At 45.6% G+C, this 27883-nt stretch overlaps 1 protein-coding gene and 1 long non-coding RNA gene across 8 annotated transcripts in view; one reads left to right on the forward strand and one right to left on the reverse strand.

Moving 5' to 3' along the window:
- Nucleotides 1-27883, forward strand: part of EFCAB6 (EF-hand calcium binding domain 6) — a 229218-nt gene that overhangs the window by 126673 nt on the left and 74662 nt on the right. For all 6 annotated transcript variants that reach the window (XM_072596357.1, XM_072596355.1, XM_072596354.1 and 3 more), the window contains 6 exons: nt 464-622; nt 3294-3462; nt 13367-13481; nt 16303-16451; nt 19809-20041; nt 24179-24275. In XM_072596357.1, the coding sequence (XP_072452458.1) occupies nt 464-622; nt 3294-3462; nt 13367-13481; nt 16303-16451; nt 19809-20041; nt 24179-24275 (922 nt within the window). The remainder of the gene's footprint in view (nt 1-463; nt 623-3293; nt 3463-13366; nt 13482-16302; nt 16452-19808; nt 20042-24178; nt 24276-27883) is intronic.
- LOC140496527 (uncharacterized) lies at nt 8059-12559 on the reverse strand. Of its 2 annotated transcripts, none has more exons than XR_011964288.1 (3): nt 12345-12559; nt 11285-11770; nt 8059-9419 (listed from the first exon to the last, which is right to left on the reverse strand). It is a non-coding gene; the product is annotated as an uncharacterized lncRNA (long non-coding RNA). The 2 variants fall into 2 exon arrangements; XR_011964287.1 differs by having other exon boundaries at nt 8060-9419; nt 12400-12559.

Here is a 27883-nt window from a genome sequence, read left to right on the forward strand (position 1 = left end):
AGCCCCCATCAGCAAACACTCTCCCCCTGCAGATCTCACATAGCTCTTTGCTTCACACTTCTTTACATTAATCCTGGGATAGTGTTCTTTCTTATCTATGTAGGTATCATTGTCTCAGTGAGCTCTGGGAGGGCAGGGACTGTGGTCTTATCAAAATTTGTTGTCTCCTTCAGCACAGGGTCCTGTACATAGCTGGAGTTTAATGCATGTTTATTGCTGTGTTGTGTCAGCTGCATGTATGAAAAAAACCTTTTTAACATGTCAGTTGAAATATTTCTGATGGGGAAAGCACTGGTTGAGCTGATTTGGAAGCACTTGGCTATGTCAGCAGTCCCGAGGGCAATCTGCCCTGGGGCCACTTGGACCACCCAATCTTTCTAGAATATTTACAGAGGCCAAAGATTTTGGAGTGAGGCTTTTCTTTCACTCCTCAAAGTTCTAATGGTTTCTTTCTTTTATTCAGACTCTGTGATAAATTCCAGGATGCGACTTCAGGAGGAATCCTTTACAAGAAACTTTTGGCCAGTTTTGGAATCATCATCCCGATCTATGAGTCTCCAGTCACTGTACAGAGTTTCCAGTCACTAAACGGAATTGGTCGAAGAGATGATTTTTCTGAGAGGTACAGAGACAAGCTTTGACTGGGGGTAAAAAAAATATTCATTTGTTGACTAGGCTGCTTTATGGGTTAAATAAGACTAGTGGTACATATATTATGAATCTTTTGGGGGTAATTAAATTATGCCATTTATGGAAAGCCTGAGAAAAACAAAGCAAACTTGCTTGCCTTCTCAATGGGTGGGGGAGTGACTGAAGGGCAGGAGACTATTTGGAACTCAAAATAAAAAGATGAATGCTAAAAACATAAAATAAATCTCTGCTAAAAAAGAAAAGAAAATCAAAGTAAATGCTCCCTTCTGAGAGCTGAGGAGATACCATGCAGTTCCAACATGGCCCTTGGAATGACCTGAGAGTGAAAGCTCCTCCAAGGCAGGACCTTTCATCTTTTTTATCCTATATTCCCAGTACCTGGCATGGTGCTGGGTCCTCCATCCAACATAAGCTCCTTGAGGGGAGGGGCTATTTCATTTCTGTCTTTTATCCCTGACACTCAGCACAGTGCTTGGCTTTGTAGTAGATGCTTAATAAATGCTTATTGATTGTTAATTGATTGATTGAGTAGAGCCTTGGTCCTTCTAATTTTACTTTTCGCTGTTACACCTCCCACGTAGCCATTGGACATTGTTCTTCCATATTTCAGAGAGTTGGAAAGGACTTTAGAGCCCATCTATTCAAAATCTCTCATATGTAGAAGGGAGGATGGGTTCAAGGTCACACACGGTAAATAGAAGAGACAAGAATTGAACAAGGTGTTCTTGATTTGCAATCTGGGTCCTCTGGCTTGGCTGGATGAGGGTTTCCTACATCCATGTTGGGCTTGGCGCCAAGTCACCGGACTTAAGGTCCCTTCCAATTCCAGTCATGAGTCCATCATTCAAAGCCAAGATGGTATTGCCCTTTACCTTTCCAGTGGCCCAGACTTCTTCTTTTTGTCTTCTTTAGGAAAAGTTCCCGTTAAACTGTTTACTTAAAGTTTCCAGTACAAGTGATCAAGCTATTAAAATAATATCCAGATAAAACACACTTAGTGAATCTATTAAAAAATTCCAACTGATGAACATTCTGACTCTTCTTCATTTTGAAAAATGCCAGTGAGCGCTAACGAAAAAGAACGATTTTAACTTCCTTGTGCATGGGTCTTAATAAATCCATAGAGATGTACAAGAGATTTTTGATTTTCTTTTCGTAACCTCCTTTGGAAGTTGTTCTAGGATAAGTAATGATGGATTATCTTAATGGGAGGCTGACAATCTGAAGGTATTCCTGCCAGGGTGACAGCACTTCCAAAATGGGGGAGATGGATCAGATTGGAAAAGAAAGGTTAGAAGTCCCTCTAGGGCAGAGGGAGGACAGGGACAGGAGTGATGGTGGTGGCCTCAAAGATTCAGGTTGCTCAGATGATGGAGGAGGAAAGTGGGCCCAGGGGGAAAGGGCCTTGCTCCATTCCACTTCATGGGCTACCAAGACAAAAATGAAACCCTTCTGGTTTTCAAGGAGCTTACTGCTAGCTTTGTGACCCTGGGCAAGTCACTTAACCTCTCTGTGACTCAGTTTGCTCATCTGTAAAATGAGGACCATAACAGCACCTATGGAGGCTGTTGTGAGGAACAAATGAGGAATTTGTGTCAAGTTCTCCACAAACCTGAATGCTCTTATCATCATTGTTATCTTACCGTTTGCCCCAGGGTGAGCGGGGACGCCTGCCAATCTCTGTGCCTATCTGACCGTAAAGTGAGCAATGAATAGAAGTTGCTCTGTCTCCCCACCTCCCTGGGCCTCAGTTTTCTCACGTGTAAAAATGAGGGCATTGGATTAGGTGGCCTCTGAGAATCTGGGACCCTGTACAACCCGGGGCCTGTCTCCCTGCTTCCACCCGCAATGGTGCTGGGGTAAGGATCCTGACAACCACTTTGCGTCTGATCATGTTTGATCCTCACAACAACTCCGGGAGGTGGATGCTATATTGTCGTCATTTTACAGAGGAAAATGAGTCAGGCAAAGTTGTACAACCCAGTGTCTGAGGCAGGATTTGAACTCGGGTCTTCCTGCCTCCAAGAGAACTCACTGCACTGCACCACCCAGGATTTAGTAGTGATGGGTTGTGTAGGGCCTAGGTCATGTTGCTAAGCATTTATAGAGCACCTGCTATATTCCAGGCCCTGTGCTAAGCACAAGAAAGGCAAAAGGCAGTCCCTGCTCCCAGGGACCTCACACTCTAATGGGGGAGACAATGTACAAACAACTGGTACAAAAGAGATGAAGACAAGATACACTGGAATCCAGAGGCTTGCCTGTTGACTCTTGCACATGGGCCTGGACCACCTAAGCCCCATCTAGCTTGATCTAGCATTTTTACAGAACGTCAGAGCCAACCCAGGACCTTGACAGCCATGTAGATCAGCTAATTGTGAATGAGTATTCTCTAATACCTTGCCCAATGGAGAGTCGTTGTCCTTCCTAAAGACCACCACAACCCATGGGGTGTCTTCACTTCCCAGAGGTATCTAGACCATCCCCTCATTGAACAGCTAGAGAGGACAGAGGCTCACACTGACTGGGTGACCCTGGTCCATCAAGGTGCCATGTGGTTCACCTCTGGGCATCCCCATTCACCAATATTAACATGCCAGCGTGCTTCTGTAAACCTTGTGGGTGGGTCTCTGTGTTTTTAGGAGCAAGTCCAATGACTACAAAAGTGAGCCAATAAAAAACAAGACTCTGGAGGAAGTGATCGACAGTCTCAAGAACTGGATCCAGCTGCAGGACGCTGGCTTCCGGGATACCTTCCTCGAGTACAGTAAGCATCCCCTGGAAAAAATCAGCAAGGAAGAATTTAGGAAGGTAGGAAGATGTGGGGTGTGTGTGTGTGGTTGTGTACTTTTGCACGTGTGTGTGGTTTTGTGTGTGGTTGTGTACTTTTGCACATGTGTGTGGTTTTGTGTGTGATTATGTACTTCTGCACATGTGTGTCATTGTGTCCTTCTGCACGTGTGTGTGGTTTTGTGTGTGATTGTGTACTTCTGCACGTGTGTGTGGTTGTGTACTTCTGCACATGTGTGTGTGGTTTTGTGTGTGGTTGTGTACTTCTGCACACGTGTGTGTGGTTTTGTGTGTGGTTGTGTACTTCTGCACACATGTGTGTGGGGTTGTGTACTTCTGCACGTGTGTGTGGTTGTGTACTTCTGCACGCATGTATAGATGCTCATGTGTATGTGTTTACCCATGATGTGTTTGTGTGTGTTTCTTGATTTCCCCAGCATGGCTGGCCTGTTGCTACCCAGTGGTCGTGTGTAAGTCCCCCAAATCAGGGGCCTGAGAGCATAACACAGAAAAGTCACCAGAGCTGTCTCCAGAGCACTTCATTTTCAACCTTTTCCCAAAGACATAATTGACTCAGGATAGTCTGGGAAAATGCATACATTTCAGACTGGCCAATACTGCACCTGACTATAATGAGGGGCTGTGTTTAACCAACCCTGGTCCCTCCCCCGTGTCTAGAACATCATGTCCAACATGCAGTAGGTACTCGATGAATGTTGAATGAATGAAATACACTTGTCCCTTCCCACATCCTGATTTTCCTTGTCCCAGTTTTGATATTTTGCCGGTCAGCATAAGCAATGCAATGGGAATCTTTTGAGAGTTTTGTGGAAGTTACAGATGACATGTGAAAGCTACCAGATGACACAGAAAAAGTTCAGAAACTCAGAAATGCATAAAATATATGTATAGTATTATGTAATATCGACCCAAATTTTACAATAAGGTACTGTAATAAATAAAAGAAAAAATTCAGACGTCATCTCTGGTACGAAGGGAGGGCCAAGCAATTTTATGTGGAGTTTCCAGATCATAGGGGTGCTGAGCCCCTAACCTTTGTGATATAGAAGGGGTAAATAATTGTACATGGGCTTCTCTAGGAAGCCAAAAAATTGAAATCTGTTAGAAGAAGATCAGGAGATCATGGAAAGTTTCTTAATTGCCTCTGATGAAGGAATTAGTAAATTTCTGCCATGAAGACCTTGGGAAAAGGATCTAGAGTGAGAGAAAATATGAAACATTCCCCTCATCTTCTTTGCATGAGTGGGTCATAAAACCCTATTCAACAAATAGAATGAAAAGCAAAAATATATGTGAATGGTTCTAAGTTTTGGCCAGGTAAATAAGAGGGGGAGGAAAGGAGAAAGAGAGAAGGAGAGATAATATTAAATGTCTATGTGTCCTACACTGTATTGGGCATTGGGATACAAACCTCCAAATGAAACAAATCCTGTTCTCAAGGAGATTTGATTTTTTGGGGGAAAAAAACATTTCCATAGGTCAGTATATGTAAGATAGATATCTGTTTTTAAAGTGAAGACAAGGAAGCCCCTGGAGGATCAGGAAGCCCCTAGAGAGGCTGGGGAGTTTCTGAGGTGAGGGTCAGCAGAGGTCTCCCCTTGTCCCTCCTGGTCTTCATGGGCCTGTGGGCCTCCTCCCTTCAGGTCACCACAGCTAGCTGATGGGGCTCTTCAGGTGCACAGAAAACAGTCAGCCACTCTTTTCTCACTATACTTTATTTTCACAATTAAGGTTTTGAACATGTATGAAGAAATGACTTAGGCTAGAGATAAATGAATTTACTCTGGAAATTTAGAAGTCATAAGTTCATTGATTTAGAGCTAGGATGGATCAGCTCATTTTACAGATGGAGAAAGTGCTTCACTATGATCCCAGTCAAGTCACTTCACCTCTGTTTGCCTTGGTTTTCCCATCTGTAAAATGGGTATAATGATAGCCTCTAACTCCCAGAGTTATTAGAAAGGTCAATTGACATAACACACATAAATGTTTTGTAAACCCGAAAGTGTTATGGTAGCCACTCCTGTTGATATGAGCTGGAGTGCTATGCTTTTAACTTTAAGGAAATCTCTAAAGGCAGGAGTACTGGTACTTGCAGAGTAACCCTTAAAGTGGATTCTCCATGTGAGTCTTAGCCTATGTAAGTTAAGAACTTTTTTCATCTGAAACACACAAAGATTTTTCATATATTTCAATACAACTTAATGTATTTAATATTTAATTATTAAATTTAATTAAAAAATTAAATATTTAATATATTAACATTTCAAGTTTATGGCTTTTAGAATTTTTAAGCCATGTTGCATTTTCACAACTATAGGCACAAACAGAAGCCTCATCCCTTGGCAATTGTTCTTGGCTCAAATGAAATCCTAGCTAGCTCTGCTTGCCCTAACCCAATTTTAGGCCAATCTCTCACATTCCCCCTTCCTGTTCCCTACAGCTCAATCCTGCGTGGGTTTATTAGAGGGTCATTTCTATATATGGGTATTTCCAGGCTTTTAGGAATTCACTCATTTTCTTCTGAATATATCAAGTAAACAGCCCCATGGTGAATATTGTACAGTATGCAGTGCCAGGACTCTTTACTTTCCAAGTAGAGACAGTTCCCAGTGCTCCCTTGTTGCTGTCGGCTTCTAAATGTGTCTAGAATACTAGCAATTCTACAGGGCAGTCCTGATGGCCATTTAAACCAGGCTTTATGGTCAGGGTAAGTCAGTCACCCTACTCTAGGTAGTGTATGGTGAGAGAGCATTGAGATATGGCTCTGAAGACCTAGGCTTCATCTTGCCTCTACTTCTTGACCCCTGTTTGATCTTGAGTAACTTACCTTACTTCTATACCACAAAATTCTAAAAACTCTAGCTTGAAATCCAATGGATTCCAGGTGTGACCTCAGACAAATCGGGTCATTACCATCATCATTATCATCACAATTGACATTCACACAGGAGTTTAAAGTCACTTTACACACGTCATTTCATTTGATCCCCCCATCAGCTCTGTGAGGTATATGTATTACTGGTATTGTTGTCCCCATTTTATAGTTCTAACACAGCCTTTGAGTGACTCCCCCAACTTTCACTCAGATTTGCACATTGGGTCCCCAGAGGGCAACTGTTAACCTCAGTTTCTAGGGGAAGCCTTGTGGGTGGCTTCTCCTGCTCCTGTAGATCATGAACCCTCACTGATGTGCTTCACATTAACGATCAGTCAGTAAAACCTAGGTAGGTCTTAGCAAAGGCATTTTCTCAAATGACATAATAATCCTCCCGTAAATCTTATATGCACTTTCCCACAAATGAATGAGCATCTGTAGTAAGAGTAGACGATCCTAAACTATAACAGTAGTGAGGAACACAGAGAGGAGGCGTGTGTGGAAAAGGTAACTTCATGACTTTTGCTACAAAGGTACTTTCTCACTTTTTGAAATCCTCATGAAGCTCTCGTTGGGTGTAGCATCTCTCCTGGGTGGTTTGTTTATCTGGGTTCTCACACTTGCCATTTTCTCAGCTCCACTCTCAGTTCACAGAGGTTCTGTCTCTTGAAGTTGCTTTCTCATACAGGTGACAGGTTCTCCAAATCCGTGTTTGGCTGGATTGTGTCTGAAGTCACAGGTGACCTGATTTGTGTCATGTCATCTGTGCACCAGGTGCAGTGACTGCTTTTATTGGTGAAGAACCTCTCCTTCAAAGCCCGTGTAGCGTGTGTGTGTGTGTGTGTGTGTGTGTGTGTGTAAATCCATTGCTCTGCCCTCACCTGCAGGGCTTTCCTCTCCTCCTTTTCTCTGTAATGTCTTGCATCATTGAAGGTGAACTACTGAACTTCACTTAGGACTTGTTCTTTAAAGTCCTCAGAGACTGTCTAACCTACTGGTTCAGAGCCAGTCACTCTTCCCTTCTTGACCTAAACAGAGAGGCGTTCATGCCTCCTAAAGGGATCAGAGTAAAGCGGAAGCATGGGTTAAGTCCTGGCAGAGTGCTGAGGGGTATGCAGACTGAAAGTCCTGATGGGGATGGGGAGGAGGTGTCGAAGGCATAAGGAGAGATGGGATGATAGAAGTTATGGTCAGATAGAGAAATTTTAGGATTTTTGGTCATAGAAATGGATCAGTAGGTGCTGATGAGATCCAGAGTGTGACTGTGGGTCCCTAATCCTATTATTACCACTACCTGGAGATCCCCTTCACTTGGAAAGGGAACTCTCCCCTGCCCCTTGGACCCCCCATTGCCCATTCTCAGCTCTAGCCTCCTTAGCCAGTTCTGCCCTTGCCCTCGCCTTATTTTCTGCTCAGTCTTACTCTCTCCCGCCCCACTTTTCTCTGTTCAGTCTTTCCTCTTTCCCCTGAACACTCTCTTCCCCCTCCAGGCCTGCTCTGGACCAACTCAGTCTGAAAACATCTTCACAATTGGGGGACTTGCTTCTTCCTGCTATGGTTCCCTCCCCGCCCAACTATTAGCATTGAATACCAGCAGCAAGGATGATGTTTTACAAATCTTAAATAAGCCTGGAGAATATTTTTGCAGCTCTGGGTAGGCAGATGCTTCCTCCCCTCTCCCTAGCCAATGTAGGAATCTAGCTATATGTCTCCTCCCTTCCGCCAGGGCAGCCCAAGATCAGTTGTACCAGGCACTCTGCTAAGCTCTGGGGATACAAAAGGAGGCAAAAGTCAACTTGCCCTCAGGGAGCTCACAATCTAAAGGGAGAGAAGATGTGCAAACGAATGAAATGGGATACCCAAAGGAGGGGAGGCGCTGGAATGAAGAGGCATTGACAAAGGCTTCCTGTAGAAGGATTTTAGCAGATACGTGAAGGAAGTCAAGGAACCAGGAGGTGGAGATGAGAAGGGAGAATGTTTCAGGCAGAGGGGAATAGCCAGAGAAAATGCCCAGAGCGAAGGTGGAGGGTCTTGATGATGGATGGACCAGCCAGGAGAACAGTGTCCCTGGATCAAAGAGTGTACATTAGCGAGGAAGGGAGGAAGGGACCAGGTTAGGAAGGGCTTTGAATGCCCAGTACAGGTTCCTACTTGATCCTAGAGGTAACAGGAAGCTTCTGGAGTGGACGGAATTGGGGAAGGAGCTATGGTGCAGAAAGACATCTTTGTCTTTGGAGGGCATCTCCCAGCACAGACCAAGGGGATGGAGGAGTGCATCAAGAAATCCTGTCTTCTGCCCCAACTTTCTTTAATATCTGTTGTCTGAGAAGTTTTCTTAGAAGTCTCCCCTCCAAGGCTCTGACTATAGTTGCTTCTATAAGGCTTGTGATATATCTTATTGATTGGCTGTCCTTTTCATCTTAGAAATGTCAGTGGAGCAAGGGGAGACTGAGGAACCTGAGAGCCATTTATGTTTGTCAAGGGTTTAGTCTCTCTCCCTGTAATTGTGCCTTTTTCTTTCTTTTCTCCTCTTGTTTCTGTTTGGTGGTCTGCAATGATCGCGCCCTACAAAGCTATTAGGCAGCCTTCTGGAAGCATTCAGAACTGTACCCCTTTTCCCCAGGTACTGAAATATCCTGGAGAATATCTCTTGTCTCCATTCTGTGGGGGTGTTTATGAAAGAACCGGGCAGGAAGAATTCCCAGTAAAAAATCGACATGTAATTACTTGCCAAGATCACATTGGTTGGTGGGGGTGGGGGTGGGGGTGGGGACTGATATTCTGCTATAGGCTGCAGCTTCATATTCTGAGTATTCAGCATGAGTCAGTGCTCTGCTCCCAGGATGGGCCAGGTTCCCCTCTAGAGCTGGGACCTACTTGCCCACATTGGCAAGCAGCATTCGGTGGTGGTAAACAGAGGTCGGGTGCTGCCAACACGTACCCATTTCCCAGCTCTTGTCAGTAGATTGATAACTGGGGGCCTAGGATGTGCCTGCAGTAATAGCTCCATCTCAAGACTGAGGCCAACTTACAGGGTATTTGACTGATAATTCACTTGCAGTGGCTGTGCTGGTCCTTCCTGGAAAAGGAGTAGTAGCTTGAATCATGGATTGGAAGTTTCCTTCCCCTCACTTCCATTTTACAAGTGAGGGGCCCAGAGAAAGATTTTAGGATTGTAGATTTGAAGCTGAACCCGACCTGAGAACACGACTAGTCCATTCTGAGATCCAGAGAGGGCTCATGGGGGATCATGACTTGTGAGTTGGAGACTCCTCTGTCTGACATTTGTCTCCAACCCCCTTTCCAGGCTAATGGTGCATGCCATGCTTTCTCACACATTCCCTTGCTTAGCTGACTCACTGTTGCCCATCCCTAACATTGTATTCTCCCAACTTTGTACATGCCTAGAAAGTCTCCCTCCCCACCTTTGCCTCTTGAAACCTTTGGCTTCCTTCAGTGCTCAACTTAAATTCAGCTTAAATGCTCCCTCCTACAAGAAGCCAGTCCTGATTGCGCCGCCCCCCCATCACTGCATTTAATTTGTAGATACCATGCACACATACTAGCTTGTGTACATTGGGAGGCAGTGTGTTACAATGGAAAGAGCACTAAATGGGAAACCGGACGAACTGGGTTCAAATTCCATCTCTGATATAAACTGTTTCTGGGACTTTTGAAAAGTCACTCAACCTGCATTTGGTCTCAGTTTCCTCATGTATAAAATGAGGAAGTTCAGCTAGATAGCCCTTGAGGTCCCTTCTAATCCTAGAGCTAAGATCCCAGGTTTCATCTTGGTAGAATGTGAGTTCCTTGAGGGCAGGGAATGTTTATTTAAATTTCTGAATCCTCACCTTGAGTCTCAAACATATGGTAGGTGCTTAATAAATGCTTGTTGAACTGAATTAAAAAAAAACCTTAGTGGTCTTCTAGTCTATTCTCCTCATTTTACAGTTAAGCAAACAGGCAAGGAGAGAAAATAATGACCTGCCTAAGTTTACATTGTAGAAAGTGACTGAGTCAGGATTCAAACTCAGACCCTTTGATTCCATATTTTCCCACTGTCCTCCAAGACCCTCCAGTGAACGCTGGGTTCATTTTCAAATCCTTTTCCTAGTCCCCATCAGTAATCCAGCACCAAGCTCTGTGATTTCTCCTCTCCATCACCATTGGGGGCTTTTCCTTTGTCACTGTTAATGCAACAACTGGGACCACTGCCTTAGGTTGGGCTCTGAACCCCTTCTACATGAAGACTGATTTCTTTCATAGTCAGTAAACATTTATTAAGCACCCACTATTTGCCAGACAATGTGCTAAGGGCTAGAGATACAAAGAAAGACAAAGGACAGTCCTTATCCTCAAGGAGCTCACAGCTTAATGGGGAGATGACACGCAAACACTTAGAAGTGAACATGCTCCAGACGGAGTGATTTGGAGATACGAGAAGGAAGGCATCATAGACACAGAGGCCATCTAGTCTGACCCTCTCCTTTCACAGGTGAGGAAACAGAGGCCCAGAAATATTACCTGATCTGCTCAAGGTCAAAACTGATAGTAAATAGCTAGTCCTTCATCCAGTGTAGAGTGCAGAGCTTGGAGTCAGAAGACCTGAGTTCAAATCTCAGACACTTCCTAGCTTGTGTTACCCTGGGCAAGTCACTTAACTGTTTGCCTCAGTTTCCTGATCTGTAAAATGAACTGTAGAAGGAAAGAGCAAACCACTCCAGGATCTCTGTCAAGAAAACCCCCAATGGGATCATGAAGAGTCAGACATGACTGAAACAATTCCACAACAGCCTTCCTCAAATCCAGTTTATCACACACTAGTTATTGTCATTGAACTTGAGTCTGACTGTGGCCCACCTCCTCCCCACCTTTCTCTCACTTGTTATGACCTAGGTGGTTTATTCATGGCCATTCCAGATCTGCAAGTTGCCCTCAGTTTACCTTGACCCAGCTCCGGATTTCTGCATGCTTTCGTGAGGTGACTTTGCCTTTTCTTTCTCCATAAAGACAAAACTCCTGAGCTGGTGAAGTAGCCGGTGATGGAATTCCAGACAGCCTGACCAGTGGGGGTTCTCTCCTCACCCTGCGGCCCCTGCTGGCCACCTCTCCCTTCTGAAAGGTCTTGGTTCTAGGCTCTTTGTTGTCCTTGAGGGGTCCTGTTTCTGCCAAACTTGAAGTGCCTCCCTTCAACATCTCCCCAGTTGATGTACCCAATTCACCCTTCATCATGGCCCATCCCCTCTTTGTCAACTTTTTGAGAACACAGCCCACTTTTCAGCTTTGTATTCCCAGTGCCTTGTATACAGTGGGCCTTTAGTCGATCCTTTACACCTTCCCTTATTTGGGGCTAATTTGTTCCCATCTCATCTCCTGTGCCTTTATTATCTTCCTTATCATAGGGACAGGTGGGTGGTTAGAGCGTTGGGCCTGGAGTCAAGAAGACCTGGAGTCAAACATGACTTCAGATACTTACTGGCTCTATGATCCTGGACAAGTCACTTGTTTACCTCAGTTTCCTCATATGGAAAATGAGCTGGAGAAGGAAATGTGAACTCATTCCACTATCTTTTCGAGATAACTAAAATGAGGTCATGAAGAGTTAGACACAACACAACAACAACTCTTATAGTAGGGTCACAGATCTAGGGCTGGAAGGGACCTCAGGGGGGGTCTCATTTTACAGATGAGGAAAGTGGGGCTCAGAGAAGGGAAATGACTTGCCAAGGGTCACACAGCTAGTAAATAGCTAGCAGTAGAGCCAGAATTTGAATCCAGTTCTTTTTGATTCTATCCATTAATCCAAGTTTCCTCCAAGAACTTATTATGATCTAAATTGTATTTCTGTATGTATCCCATCTCTCTCCCTCCCTCTTTCCCCCTCTCCTTAATATCACAAACCATGAGCTTCCTGAGATTAAGGGCAGTACAAAAGTTTTCTGAGAGAATCCTGTCATTCCTGGCACCTGGAATGTCGTCTCCACTTCTTTTTGGCCAGTGTTACCTTGCTTGAGACCTAATGCAAGACTCAACTTCCTGCGGCAGGCTGCCCTTCTCACCTCCATCTGGCCCATAGTTCGCCTTGTGGTCCTCTGTGTGCATCTGTGTGTTTCTTTTGGGGTGGCTCTGTCCTGAGCCCCCACCCTGTCCGCTCCTTTGGGATCATAAATTCTAGGAGAGGAGGGCCTTGGGGTCTGGCTTCCCATCCCCTGCCCTCAGTGGGCGGGGCACCCAGGAAAGGTAGCTGCCTAACTGACCATTTAGCATGGAGGGTTGTGACATCACTGCCTACTTTGACCAATCCAACCAATCAGCTTTCGGGGTGGGGGTGCTGCCACAAGACACTGCAGTCACATTTGCAAAACCTAGGAAGTGGAGAGTTTTGTTTTTGGTCTTGTTTTTAAACCAGCCTCCCTGCCCCCAGTGTCTTGAGCCAGAAAGCAGGTTAGAATCCATTTTGTGCTCATGATCTTTGCTGTGTTTGTGAGGGGAGACTGAGAGTGACCTGGAGGCCACTGGGTGATGTCGTGAGGAGAAAAGTCCAGACTGGCCAATGTTGTAATGAGCCAAGGATTGGTTCGTGTGTTTGACTGAGTTACAATAAAATTGTCATGTTGTGGTAGGCTTTCTGAGCTGGTGGGGACCTCCATGGTCATCTTGTCTGACCCCACAATTTCCCATATAAGGATCTCAGGGTCTGCAGAGGGGACGGGACTCAGCTAAGCTCACACAGCTAGCTCTCCTGCCTCCTGGCCCAATGCTTGTTTCCTGCCTCACATTTTTTCTCTCCTAAGAAGCAATGTGCCTTACCAAGAATACTTGACTTAGTTGTGGATTCTTTGTGTAAAAGCGAAATCAGTCCCCTGTCAATCATAGCCCGCACTGGGGACACCACTGGCTAAGACAAGCACCTCACCTCTATCTTGTCGTCCTTGTTCCCAACAGTGAGCAGTGCCCGTTCCAAAGTGCCAGCTGAGCCGCCCGGTAGAGGTAGCGACTTAACCTTCTCCTTTTCTTCTCTACCAGGTGCTGGAAGATAACGGAATGCCTATGGATGATGAGCAGTTTGGCCTGCTGGTGAAAAAAATAGGATATAAAAATGAAGGACTGAGTTATCTTGATTTTGCATCTGGATTTGAAGGTAGCTAAACCTAGGATGCAAATATGACCTGAAACCAATCTTGTATGGACAGCTGGGCTGTTCCCTTTGTCCCACAGACTCTGAGCTTGTGAGCAGCTCAGTCCAGCAGCGGCCCTGCGGTGCTAGCCTCCCCAAAGGGCGCATGGTAACATGAGAGTGTTGAGGACCATTGGCATTCTTGGCCAAATGACGTGGTTGGAGTTGCCACAGATGCTAAACTGGAGTTTGGGAAAATGGATGGCCAATGTGCCCAATCACTCAATCTCTCACAAGTGCTGGGCAAGCTCCTGTGTTGTGACTGGCCTGGTGCTGTGCCCTTTGATTAGGATGAGCAAAAAGGAAAACTGGCCTTGTCCTTGTAGCTCATATTTTATTGGGGGGACATGATATTTTCACATGTACATAATGGTAAAATTTTGAATGCTTTACTGGGGAGGCAAGTGGGGACATTGTGTGCAAAGGTATGAATTCTGGAGATGAAGGAACACACCATGTGCACGTGCTCATGTGTACATATGTGTGTACATGTGTATGCACGTGTGTGCATGTGTGTGCATGTGTGTGTATGTAACAGCAAGGCAGCATTTGGGCTGGCCCCCGGAGCACAGAGCATCACACAGCAGGATGTCTTTGGTTTAGGGTATTCCTACAGTGTACTCCCATCTTGGGCAGAGGGGCTGGTTCTCACTAACTTAATCTAACCACACTGGGATTTTTTAACAAACCATTGAGATGATGGCACCTACTAACTCCTGACTTTCTTTTCAAGGAGGTAGATCTGTACCTAGTTAAACCAAATGAAGATGAGTAAGAATGTAAAGACAAAATGTTAAATTCTCAGTGTCTTAGAAACTCAAAGAATTCCCTAAATCCAGACTTGCTATTCATAGCCTGGGAGATCTGGAGCTGGGAGGGGCCTCACAGCTCATCTGATCCAAGCCCCTCACTCAACAGAGAAGGAAACTGAGGCCCAGGAGGTGCATGTCATGAGTCAGAGCTTTAAAGGAGCTTAGGGACTGTCCGAGGGTGTAGGAGTGAGAACTCGGAACTGGAGCCCCTCATGATGAGGCTGAGGGAGGGGAAGGGATTGGCTCTATACTTCCCACCATGCCATATTGCCTCTGCTCTTTAGTTTATCACAGAGGGGAGGTGCCCATGGTTGGCCCCATCCCTCAGTCATCTTTGCCTAGTCCTCTTCCTAGAGATAGTCAGATGATGCTTTCCTCCCAAGTACAGTGGGTACCAGAGCAATGAGCAGCCACTTGTGTGTGCCCACAATACATGCAGGGCTCTCCCTCTGCCCTGGCATTCTTGGGCTCTTCTCCAACATCACACAGAATTCCAGATGGAGGGATGAGCTCTAGGGACCTACTCTAAAGATGGTGTCAATATTAGCTCAAGAGTTTTCCAATTTCATTGTGAAGTGAGTGATGGAGCTCTGGGACCCACGAGTGCTGTATGGGGGCTGGGACGAGGAGTTTGGGAATGGGAGTGAGGAACTAAACAACCCGAAACCACATCACTGGTGGGGGGAGGTGCTACATACCTCAGGATTTGTGGGCAGGAGGTGATATCTTGTCCTAGAGGATCAAGAGCCACTCCCCTTGAGCTGAGCAATGTCATGGCCAAAGCCCATCTTGGGAATATTGCTTTGACAGCTGCCTCAAGGAAGGGTTGGAGGTGGGAGACACTGGAGCCAGGGAGAGCAGCTGTGTGGGCAGGAAGTGATGGGGCCTTGATGTAGGGAGGTGACCTGGGGTCTGTGGAGCCCTGCAGTCACCCTCAATGAGTCCTTGTTATCAGCATCCATGACTTGACCATTCTGCCTATTCTTCCAATGTAATGAAGTCCCAGGCTGGTGGACACCTTGCTCCACTTCTCCTTGCCAGGCCTGTGCTGCATTTTCCAGTTTCTTTGCCTGTAGGATCAGAGGGTTAGCCTCCATGACCTCTGAAGTCTCTTTTAGCTACTAGATCTATTTCCTTGAGCACTATGGATGGCATGATGGAGAAAGCCCTGATGTAGGAGTTAGGGTGCCTGAGTGGTGGCATCACTGGGTGGGGCTGGAATGGAAAGGCCTCGGAAGACTAGCCCCTCATTTGATATGGGAGAAGGCCTGGGGAGGGCCTTGTCCAGGCTAGTGTTCGAGGTGGAACCCAGAGTCAGGCCTTTCCCACTTTATCTTTTGTGACCCTCTAACTAGATCTCTCACTACCTCTAGGACCCTGGGCAAGTTGCTTCCTCCCTGGGGCTCACTTCCCACATGTGTTATTTAATGGAGTTAGACTAGCCCAGATGGTTCAAAAATATGTTGTAACTCTTTCAATGGGACAGGCCCCTCTTGTGTTTCTTGTATTTTATTTTATTGCCCCCTCCCATGTAAGGTTCCTGCCAGCTCAAATATTCTAGGTTTGAGTAAAGACCACAACTAAACCATCTAAGAAGTGGTCAACAGGTATTTATTAAGCACCTACTGTAAGCATTGGGGATACAAAGCCAAAGAGGAAGCAGCCTTTGCTCTCTAGAAGCTTATATTCCTCTGAAGGGAGACCATATGAAAGCAGATGAGTAAATACAAATAAATAGGAAATATGTACAAATGTCCCTGGGGCAGCAGGGAGGGTGCTGTCACTTCAGCTCTGAGCATCAGGCAGAGCTTTGGTACCAGAGGAAGGCCTTCTGGGGGAGAGGGCCAGTGCCTTCCACCAAGTGGATTGGCTGGGATTTGTCTCCAATACAATCAGAACAACTATGGTGACTGGACCCCAAAAGAAGGAGCAGGGGCCTCATGACCTTTGGCCTTTTCTGATTTATTGAATAGGTTCAGATGGGAAGCCCACTGGACAAGAGCCCCCCGGGACCCCAACAGTGCCGATACCTGTTACTCCAAAGAGTAGTTTTGAGAGTCATTTTACATCTGCTGAAGAATGCCTGAAGAACTTTCCCAAGAGGATCAAGGAATTCTATGGGGTAAGAGAGTCTGGGTGAGGCCTATGTTCCCTCAGGCTCGGCCCAGCTGAGGTTTGCATGGGGGTCTCCTGCTTCCCCTTTCCTCTCTGTTCCACTGCCACTCTTCAGGGAAGGCTGAGCGTCTGGGCCCCACCTTGGAGAAGAACCAACTAGGGAAGTACCCTCATCTATTTCCCCATCTGTGGAGTACAGCTCTCCCCTCCCTTCATTGTCACCCCATTAGATTTCCAGAGGAGAGAGGAGGGCAGTGGGCAGAGGGGCCCCCTCCCTGGGGACCTAGAGCAGTGCTTTCTTAAGTCACTCCAAAAAGCATTCCTTAGGCTCCTGCTCTGGGCAGGTTCTTATACAGTCTCGAGATGCTGGGGTCCTTGCCCTGGACACAGAATTCTACAGATACCCTCCCTCCCCCCAAATCAAGGACAAATCCATGAGAGAGCTAAGATGACTACATAGGACTACGTAGGAATTTAAGAGGCGGAGGCAGGATTTGCCCCCAAGTCTCCTGGTACCTACCGTTGCACCACACTGCTTCCTTGTCTTCTAATGGGCGAGAGGCAGCATGGGATAAGGGAGATCTGGATTCTGGCCATGTGACTCTGACTATGTCACTTACCACCCCAGACCCCTCAGACTAGAGGTTACAGGCCTGTGCCAATTTATATTGGTGGAGGGAGTGTTCGCCCTGGACGTGTGTAGGAAAGAGGAAAAAGAGAGATTGGTTTTGTGACCTTAACTAGCTTAACTAGTCACCCCTACATTTTCCATAGCTTTCTTTAGACTAGTCTTTTCAGCCCCAGATTCTCCTTCAGGACTGACCCCTAGGATTATCCCAGGAAGCAGTGGGATCTGCCCCTTGTTGCTGGGTGACCATGTGCCACCTCTGGAAGGTTCTGTTTTCTCCTCTCCAGAAGAAAGATGTTACGCTCATGGTTCCATCTCACATAATTATAGTGAAGAATATGCATTGTAGACCTTACAAGTGCTCCAGAAATGGAGGGTCATTATTTGAAACATGTTTTATTGCATTCTTTACTGGGATGTCACTTCCATTTCCCAATAGACAACCTCCTTGTCTCATATAGCAAAAAAGAGGGGAAAAAAGTTTGGAAAAACAAACCAACACATCGACTGAGCCTGACACTGTGTGCTGATTCCACACCTGTAGTTCCCCACCTCTACAAAGAAGGGAGGGAAGAACACCCTTATATTCTTCTTTAGGATCAGGTTTGATTTTTATAATTTCACATCACTTGGGTTTAATTTTTCTCTGTGTGTTTCTCTTTCCATTTACATGGCTGTAGTCATTGTGAGTGTGTTTTTCAGTTCTGCTCACTTCGTTTTGCATCAGTTCATAAAAAATTTTCCATACTTCTCTGCAGTCATCTGTTCATTGTTTCTTATAGTACATTCAGGGAGTTTTACCTCAACTGCTAGCCTCCTAGCTTGTTACCAGTTCTGTTCACTTCACTTTGCATCAGTTCATTTAAGATTTTCCATACTTCTCTTAATCTTCTGTTACATGTGGAATGGTGCAAAGTAATGTCGTAGCATTTCATCTTCAGTTGGCAATTTTTGTTATCCAGGAGCAGTTCTCTTTCTCAGCTTGTGAACATCAGTGGTCATTATTTCCTTAACAGGGACAAGACTTCTGAGTTCACTGGTCTTAAAAAATTCCCAAAAAATATTTTTTGGGAGTGAATATTTTAGTGTTTGATGAACAGCCCAAATAATCTTACAGTCTCACCAACACTTTTTTGCCAACAGTTTTGGCAGAAGTTTTTCATTGTAAAAAGGACCTTTTCCCAATCTTCAGGACGCCAGTCTTTGTATTGACTTGCCCATGACAAGCATTTTGTCTTTATAGTAATGGATAGCAGCTACTCTGTCTTCTTGTGCTTCTCATAGCTCTTCCAATGTCAAGAAGCTTCTGATGCATGGTAGAGTATTGTTATCCTATCCAGATTCCAAGTCCCTTGGAATGTCTTTGCTTGTTTCTCTGAGAATTATTTAGGCTATTTCACAGCAATGGTTGCTCAAGTTCTTGGCTTTGTGCTTTGGCAGAACCAATCCTATTGCATTGTGGGCTCTACTTTTCCTCATCAATAGCCCTGTCATAGCTCTAATAGTCACTGTCATAGAAACCTGAGGAATATCCATTTTAAATCACACAGAACTAAAAAACAAAAGAGAAATGAAATATGTGAAGTTTGACTGAGAATTCAGCCCTTGACTGACAGAGAACTAACTCAGATCAGAGAACATGGCTGCCTTCTTTAGTCTGCTTTCATCAGTCAGATATTCTGAGTTAGCCTACTGTTTGCAAAATCATGCACACATGATTATTGCTGTCATTACATAAAAATTTTTATTTGTCCCAAATAACTTGTCTAAGATTGGAAAAAATTGTGTTTTATTTTACCTCTTTGGAGAACATGTCGAGTGTGGCATTTATATATAGGCCAAAAGGTACTGACATTTTGTTACTTTCTTAGCACAATTCCAAATTGTTTTCTAAAATGGTCACACACTAATTCTCCAACAATGTATTAGGTGCGCCAATTTTCCCACACCCCTTTAACATTAACTGTTCCCATTTTTTGTCATCTTTTCAATTTTCTGGGTGTGAAATGAATCCTCAGAGCTCTATGGATTTGCATTTCTCATATCATTAGTGATTTGAAACAGTCTTTCAAATGATTGTCAATAGTTTCTGATTCTGCTTTCGAGAACTGTTTATTCATATCCTTTGACCACTTATCCAGTGGAGGCTGGCTTTTGGTCTTATATATTTGTGTTAATTCTCTATATGTCTTGTATATAGAACCCTCACCAGAGATATTTGTTGCAAAGATTTTTTCCCCTAGTTGACCATTTCCTTTCTTATCCTGTCTTTATTAATTTTGCTCATGTAAAAGCTGTTCAATTTCATATAATCAAACAATCAGTTATGTCTTTTCTGATGACCTCCATCCCTTGTCTGGTTAGTAATTCTCATCCTCGCTGTTAAAAGTACCTGATCCAGTTTTCATATGATTTTTATAGTGTGATTTTTAATATTCAGTTCTCTTTGTTGAGCTTATTCAAGTATATGGTATAATATGGAGGTTTAAACCTAATATCTGACAAATTGCTCTTAATTTTTCCAGAAGTTCTTATCAAATAGGGATTCCTTCCTCAAGGAATTCATGTTCTCAGGCTTTTAGAACACTGAGTTATTGAATTCAGTTGTTTCTGCATATAAAAATCAGTACTGGAAACCAGGTCTCTCCAAACCCTCTATTCTTTTGGTCACTTTATTGATAACAGGACCACCTTGATTAAAACAAAAACCCATGAGGCCCCACATTTTTTTTAAAGGATGCCTACTCTGCCTTTTACAAGACGGATACAAACCGTGATGGCCTCATTAACATGGCAGACTTAAGAACAATGTTGCATCACATGTTGATCACCCTGAAAGAGGAGGAATTTATGCATCTGCTTGATTTGATGAATCTGAAGCCAGGCTTAACACTAAACTACCGGGAGTTTCGTAACTTGTGTGAGAAGAAACAGTTCAAGAAGGATGACCCCCCACAAAGGCTTATCAGGTAAGTTCATAGTTGAAAGACTAACTGCTCTTATATTAGGAGCACAGTTCATATGGGACATGCCAGCCATGGTCACAAAAAGAGAAGGACAGAAGGGTCTGCCTTACAGAGGCAATTGCTAATCTGTCCCATTGGGCAAGTATGTGAGAAGGCATTTAGAACATGGAAGGTCAGAGCTGGGAGGGAGCTTAGAATATAGATTCCCAACTAGAGCCTTAGAACACAGAATCAGAGCTCTAATTAGGAATTCCAGTATCTGTGGCCAATCTAGTTCAGCATGACCTGAGGTATGACCATATGGCCACTTCTTTGCTTAACTGGAGGAGGATAGAGGCAGAAGCCATGGAAAGGTGTGGGGGCTTTTGAAGGCGTGGGAGTTAGGGTGGAAAAGAAAATGGTGAACCAGGCCCAGAGCTTACTGGGAAGGAGGGAGAGTGACCCAAAGAGGGCCCATAAATGGCAGTAGCAAGACTCCAGACAAGATAGATGGACCTTGAAAGAAAGAGGAGTGGTTGGGAAATGATGGTGGCAGAGGAGAACTGTGAAAGTGGGAACAAAAGACCTTCTGTGCCCTGTGTGTTTGGGGGCAGGAGAGTAGGGATAGCCAATATTAGTGGGGGGACTGTGAGTTGTGGAATCTTAGGGGTACAAGAAGATGGAGGAACATGGGAGAAAAAGATCTCAGCTGGCAGGAGCTGCAGAGGTCGTGGTGGGAAGGGAGAGGATGAGGGCTAGCACCTGAGCCTGGAAGGAAGAGAAGAAACGTGATGGGGGGCACATTCAGGAATGGAGGACCATCTGTTGGAAGGTCAAGGGGCAAATGAGGCAGCAGAGAACGGGCCAAGGAGGCTTCGATGTAGAGAAAGTCAATGGGGCCACAAAGGTGGGTGGGCACCAGCTCATGGAGGGCCTTCTATGCCGGGTCCTAAGGGAGGGCTTGCTTAGACTTGCCCATAGTTGATGAGGAGCCATTTCTGAGCAGGGCGATGACATGGGCTGATCTGGTTTTTTCCTGTATTCTTTTAACAACTATTTCAATGGTGGGTTATGGAGGGAGAAACGCTGATGCCATGGAAACTGGAGTTATTTGGCTTTGGGAATCATCCAAGTAAGAGGTAGCAAGGGAATAAATTAGGGTGGTAGAAGTGTGAGTGGAGAGGAGGAGAGAAATACAAGAAGCATGGTGACTGTAGGGTGGGCAAGAATTTGATGCTCTTTTTCTAGGTTAGTAGTGATGTATAAAACTGAAGCCTCAGCACTCCTTAGTCCTCCTGCTGGACATTTTTCTCCTTTACCCCAGAACCCAATGTTGAGCATAGGATGGTGAGAAAACAACCCCTCGGGGGACAAACCATACCAACTGAAGGCAAATATGGCTCAAATGCGTTATTACCTTTAACTTACATGACTAATTTACATGACTATTATGGGGATTTTGTGGTTGGAACTGGGAAACTATGATAGAAATTTCTGATGGTTTTGAGACAGTCTTATGTGGCTTATGCCACATTTGAAAGAAATGAAGATTTTGAGTTTCTCAACCTCAATTAGAGGTGAATTAGTATATGAGCAATCTCTGAAAAGAGACCAGGGGGAAGTCAGATGTAAAACCAGGGAACTGGAAGGTAGATGCTTTCATTAGAGACTGCATATAGAAATCAGACACCAATAGCTGTGCAGTCAACAGAGACATGGAAAGCAAATGGAAACAAAAGAAGACACCAGAAACTGCTCTGGACTGAGACTGACTGAGGAGAGAGAGAGAGACAGACGGCCTCCTAGGTGGCAGGGAGTGGATCTGACTGGAGGAAAGCTCTGATGCTGGGAGCAGATTAGAGAAGGTGAGCTGAATGGAAAGAGGTAGCTTTGCTTTCTAGCACCATGGATAGCTTGATGGAGAAGTCCTCACGGGTTTCCCTGTGTTGCTCTTTACTGTCTACTGTGGTTTGAGAGAGCTGACCTGAAGAGCTTTCCAGGTCCCAGCCTTAAGGAAACTGCTTTTCACTGAAAAAAGTATAATGCTGTCTCAGAACATAGCCAAGAGGACCCAGGAAGCTCTGCATATTCCAGGACTAAGGTTTCTGTTTACTAAAACCCCTAACTCTGCTTCAGTGACCCACAAGGAAGGGGAAGTAGCTTTATTCAGCAGGAGAGTGAAAATGTCAAGAAGAAACATTACATTGTCTAGGAAGTGATATGTGGGGTCTACCTTTTCCCAAAGAGGCCAGGGTCCTCCAGGCCCTCAGCCCGGAGCTGTGGGTTACCACAGGCATGGGGATTTCCTTCCTCTTAGGAGTATTAAGCCTCACAGCTTGGTGCCCCTGGACCCTACCTGCTTTGGTAGGAGTATGTGATGCAGGTTTATAGGTGGACTGTTACATGAGGATAGCATTATTGTTCCTTTGCCTTCTGTTAGTGAATGTTTGGTGATTGAGAATTAGTGGTACCAGTGGAGCACAGGCCGTTGTGTGGTTCCTTTTCCCCACCTTGGGGTTTCCCGAGAACCTTGAGGGTGCATTGTAGCCAAGTGGCAGCCCCTCTGGGGAACTCTCAGACCTACCAGCAGGGGTACAAGCCCCGTCTCAAGGAAGAGGGAGCCCAGGGAGAGCCAGGGTTCACTGCTGAGTGGTAGGAATGTCCAGAGGTTTCCAGTTACCTCCCTCACAGGATTATTTGGAGGAGAAGCACTTTGTAAACAACCATAACAAAGTCACTTCAGAAATGAGAGTGCTAGGCTTGGGGTCAGGATGCCCAGAACTCAGATCATGCCCAGACACTGACTAGCTGCATTTCCCAGGTCTGGAACCTCAGCAGTATCCCTGAATCCCTACTCTCCCTCACCCACGTATCCAATCAGATGCCAATCTTTTTGTTTTCTTTCAGCCACTGCACTCACAAAGTCCCTATCTTGGGTGTGGGGGCTTAGCATCCACAACAGTGAAATTCCAGCTCCTCTGGTTATCAGCATCAGGGGAACCTGTATGTGACAGACTCACTAGTGTCTACCGTGGGGGCTTTGAGGGGTGGGAAATTCTTCATGAGAGTCTGCCTCCTATAGAAGATGGGATTTGAGGTGAGCTCTGCAGGAAACAGGCCTTATTAGAGAAAAAGGTAAAAAAAGGTGGGCATGCTGAGTCTGGGGGCACAGCCTGGACAAAGGCTTGGAGATGGAAAGTTGTATATGAGGAACATGAAAACAGCCAAAGAGGGGGAGTGGTGTGAAGTTGGTCCTTGAAGGGCTTTTTACCCCAAAGGCAGGAGGACCTGGAATAGAGAAGTGGTGTCTTCCTAACCGTGCATTGGCAGCCAAGGGAGGGTTGGCTGGGCGACCCCGGGAGGAGGCTGGGGGATCTGTGCTCCTGGAGCAGGATTTAGGGCCCATGGTAGCTCTGGAGGTCACCTATTCCATTTCAGTTTTTGGACGAGGAGTCTGGGTCCAGAGATGTTTGGAGACATACTTGCCCAAGGTCACATAGGTAGGAAACAACTGAGCCAGTATTTGAACCCAGGTCGTCTGACTCCCAATCCAGCTAACCTTCCCTTACCCTTGGGCATGCTTTCCCCTTGAGAGGAAGTGAAATACGTGTCACCTCCACTGTGCAGCCAAGAGGATGGCATGACATTGCCAGAGGGAAGGCGAGAGAGAGTCAGGATTCTCCTCCCAGGATGTATGGCAGCCACTGCCAGTGTCCACACAGGCCTTCCACACCAGATCCTCCGACCGATGCGGGCCTGTGGCCGTAGAGCCTCAGGGTCTGGCTGCGACTCATGCTCAGGGAGAAGAGTGAAGCCCTTAGGTCTCCTCCTAAGGCATCGAACATTCCGTTATTGTCATTGTTGGTTTTCTCAGAGAATAAACGAATTCTATTTGTTTTGTGGGGCTACAGGAGAGCCGAACGTCTGAAAATAAACGAGCTCAGAGAAAATTTAGGAAGACTTCCCTAACATGCAGCTGGGGAAATAAGCCAGTGTTGTAAGAATGAAGTTAGACCAGATGTGAAATAACAGGCTCAAAACTGTCTTTGATAACTGCATGGAGGGTGTTCTCAATGGGAGGAGGGGCTCAGCCCATGGGAGATCCACGGTCCCCTTACATGGAAAACATGGCAATTTATTATTATTGTTTTCCTTTCCAAGGTCCAAGCCGAAGAGCACAGACTCAGAACTAGCTTGTGATCAGGCTCATAACTACCTTGCTTCAGAAGCAAAAAACAGATGGTTCGACTTGTCTAAGGTAAGAAGCAGGATGTGTTCTCCAAAGGGAAAGAGTCTCTTTGCATGTCTGGGATGGTGATGCTCCACAGTGCCGAGCTGCACCAACTTGACAGTGCTCTGCTGCCAATGACGCCCAGGTTGTCTCAGTTCCATGCTCCAATGGGGGCGGGGGGCTCTCCCTGCCCACCAGGTTTCTTCAGGGGCACAGGTTCAGAGAGGACAGCAACTTTCCACACCATATTGTGTGAACACGTTTTCAGTTGTAAAAATGTCTTACAAATTAAGTTCTTCAGGTCTCCAGTGAGTCCATGCTAGGAAAGGTGATTCTTCGTAGGAGTTGTGTGGATGGAGAGGCCCGGTGTTACTCCAGAGGGATGTGGCAGGGGACAAAGTAGTAGATTTGGGTTCAAATTCCAACCTGGATACCTACTGTGACCGTGGGCAAGTCACTTAATCTCTCTATTGCTCAGTTTCCCCATCTGTAAAATGGACATAATGATAGCACCCCTCATGAGACTGTTGTGAGGATCTAATGAGACCTTGGATTAAAGTGCTTTGAAGTGCCAACCTCAGATGCTGACTGTTCTGCGTACCTCTCCATCAGGCAGGTGGTCTAAGCAGCAGGTCTCTATTCATTAAGCATTTATTAAGTGTCTTAATTTTGCTGGGTGCTGGGGCTACAAAGATGAGAAGCAGCTCTGCACTCTCTGCGAGGGTTGGGGTACCCCAAGCAATCTGTTAAACACTTGTATGTCATCCTGGTCATTGGGGCATTGAGGCTGTGGGAGGGTGCAGTTGGCTGGGCCAGAAGTCCTCACCACCCTTTCCTCTCTGCTCCCTTTCTGGAGAGATGTAAATTTGGAGACTTCATCCACCCTCTTTAAATAAAGAATTCTTTCTTTAGTATAGGGTCCATGGTCCATGTAGTCCCATCTGTAGCTGCTTTATGGAGTTGATGTTAAACAGGGAGTTAGAAGAACAGTCAGAATGGCTCAGAGCCCCCAGGCCCGAGACTTCCCAGGATTGAGGCAGAACTTTCGCTTGCTGCCTTAATCTCAAATTTTACTTTCTAAGTCTGAATGTTTGAGGAGAAATTCAGGTTCTGAGGAAGATAGAGAAGGGAATAAGCATTGACTGGGCACCTAATTTGTGCCCTAGGGACTGTGCTAGGGGCTTTGCAGATATGACCTCTATAGAGATGCCGCTGCCAACATTTGAGCAAAGGAGCAAGTGAGTCAGCTGTGCTGACCTGGAAGTGGAAATTGGGGAAAGCTTCGGACAGTTTCCTAGGAGCTTTCCTCAGGCCTCCAAGAGGCAGGAGATCCTGTGGCTTCAGCCTGAGTCTTCCTTGAGTGTGTCTAGAGGGGCAAAGGCCACTCCCCAGGGTGCCTAGAGTGGGGTGATGACTGTTTCCCAGTCCCTTTCTCCTTTCTCCTGTTGCCTTAATTCTTTCTGGATCAGGTTGTTAAGGGATGTGTGGGGAAGGGGCAGGGTTGGGGAAGGTGAACGTCATTGCTGCTGCCGCCGCCCATCTATGAAGGTCTCTCTCCTTCTTCTCAGTCTCTGTCTCTTTCAGAACTTTGGGCTGTGACTCAGTTCTGCTCAAAGATGGGCTCAAATTGCTCTCCAGGCTGGGGGGTGGGTGGGATGCTCATTCCTCTGAACTTATTGCATATACAAAGAAAACAAAGTATTTTGGGGAGGGTAAGGCTCAGGAGAAGCCTCATGTCAAAGGTAGCCCTCAAATTGAACTTTAAAGGGAGCTGGAGATTCTGAGTGGTGGACAGGAGGAGGGAGAGCATTCTGAGCAGGGCAAAGACCTGGAGGCAATAGAGTAATGATTCCTTTGGGGAACAGCAATTGGGCCAGTTTGGTTGGGAGGTCAGGTGCATGGAGTGGGGGTGGGGGGGAATAAACTAGTCTAGAAAGATTGGCTGTTGGAGGGGAAATATTTGATAAACCATAGTGCATCCTCTAGATTTAAATTAGAATAATTATGCAAATATTAGGTGCTTAATATAGAAATGTTTCCATAATGTCAATCCAACAAGCATTTCAGTTCCTAATATGTGTAAGGAGCTCTTAGCCTGTAAGTTGCAGAGTAGCAGCTGATCTGTGTTGGTGGAAGGACTTTCCTAACCTAGAGCTTCCTATCTACCTGCCCTTCTCCCCAGTGAAAAATAAAAAAGAGCACGAAACACTGTTGGTACAAAATCAAATATGAAACAATCCTTGACATTCCACTGTATGTGTCTCTTATGTTAAGACAATGCTTCGATCTGTCTCATTTAAAAGATAGAAAGTCCCTTTGCCAGCTATGGATGTTGGGGCCATATTGTTGAGGAATGTCTGTGAAACCACGTGCCTACCTCTCCTATGACCTGCCCATGCTGCTGTCCTGGGGAGGGGCCTCCCAAAGACTCTCTTGGATGGTTCTCCATTGATTCAGACCCTGCCTTTGACTTAGGCTTGAACCACTGTCTGGGGCCTGATTTTTACTGTCATTTATGTTTTTATATTTCTCAAAATAAGGAAGTGCTTCTTAGAATGGGGGGGTGGGGAGGGAGAATGGACCGAGTCGTGGAAAAGTGAGCTCCCTGGCCCTGGTGGTGTTTCCTGAGGTACTGTAGACAGCCCTGTGGAGGGTGCCTCTATCATTTAGAGCTCTGGAGCAGTGTCTGGACTCCTTGACTGATCTAGGATCCTTTTCTTGTGTTTGATTCTTGAATCCCATTCTGGGATTCCTGTGGGCTCCAAGAGCAGTGGCCCCTCCTCCATCCTTTTAACACTTTTCTTCTTGGAGAAGAGGGAATTGGAGGGATTGTGGTGGAGCTGTTCCTTTGGGTCACAGTTAAAGGCACATAAATGGGACATCGCTAGCCCTTCTCTTGGGAAGGTTGATGAGCAGGGGAGGAGGAGGAAAGGAGAAACGTGAGTAAGTAAAAAATGACTATAGGGGAGGGAGAGGGAGAGCATTGATCAGTTACCTGGTGATGGCTTGTTACCAAGTTTGTCTATGAGGCTTAGAGTGTTCAAGGAGTCAGCATAAGGTTAAAAAAAGTCACAGTAGTAGACTTTTAGAAAGAGAAGGGAAGCATTGAGCCGTAATTAAGTGCTAGTTGTGTGCCAAGCATGGTGCCAGGGGCTGTGCAAAGCTCTAAAAATTCCCTCCCCTGAAGGGGTTTATGTTCTAAGGAAGGAGATGACAAGGACATATGTAAATGTATACAGTGTAACTATATCTACAAATATAATGCAGCATACGTTACTATAACACAAAAGACAATAAAATATCAATATATAAGATAGATACAAGCGAGGGAGTATGCTAGAAACTGAGGGGTGGGGGATGCAGAAGGGCTTTGTGCAGAAGATGCTACTGGAGCTGGGTTGAAAAGGAAGAGGATTGTATGAGAAGGAGATTAAGGCAGGGGGCATTGCAGGCATGCGGGATGGCCAGTGCAAAGGTGCAGGGGTGGGAGATGGAATATAGCATATGAAAAATCGTAAGAGACCTTGCTCTTATTCACTCCCTACTTCCTGTCACAAGAACCTTTGAGGTCCCAAACTGAGTGTCTTCTGAACTGAACCTGAGAGAGGCACTTGGAGCTGAGACTTGGAACGGTT

Source organism: Notamacropus eugenii, chromosome 3 (assembly GCF_028372415.1).
Source record: "Notamacropus eugenii isolate mMacEug1 chromosome 3, mMacEug1.pri_v2, whole genome shotgun sequence".
Lineage (NCBI taxonomy): Eukaryota > Metazoa > Chordata > Mammalia > Diprotodontia > Macropodidae > Notamacropus > Notamacropus eugenii.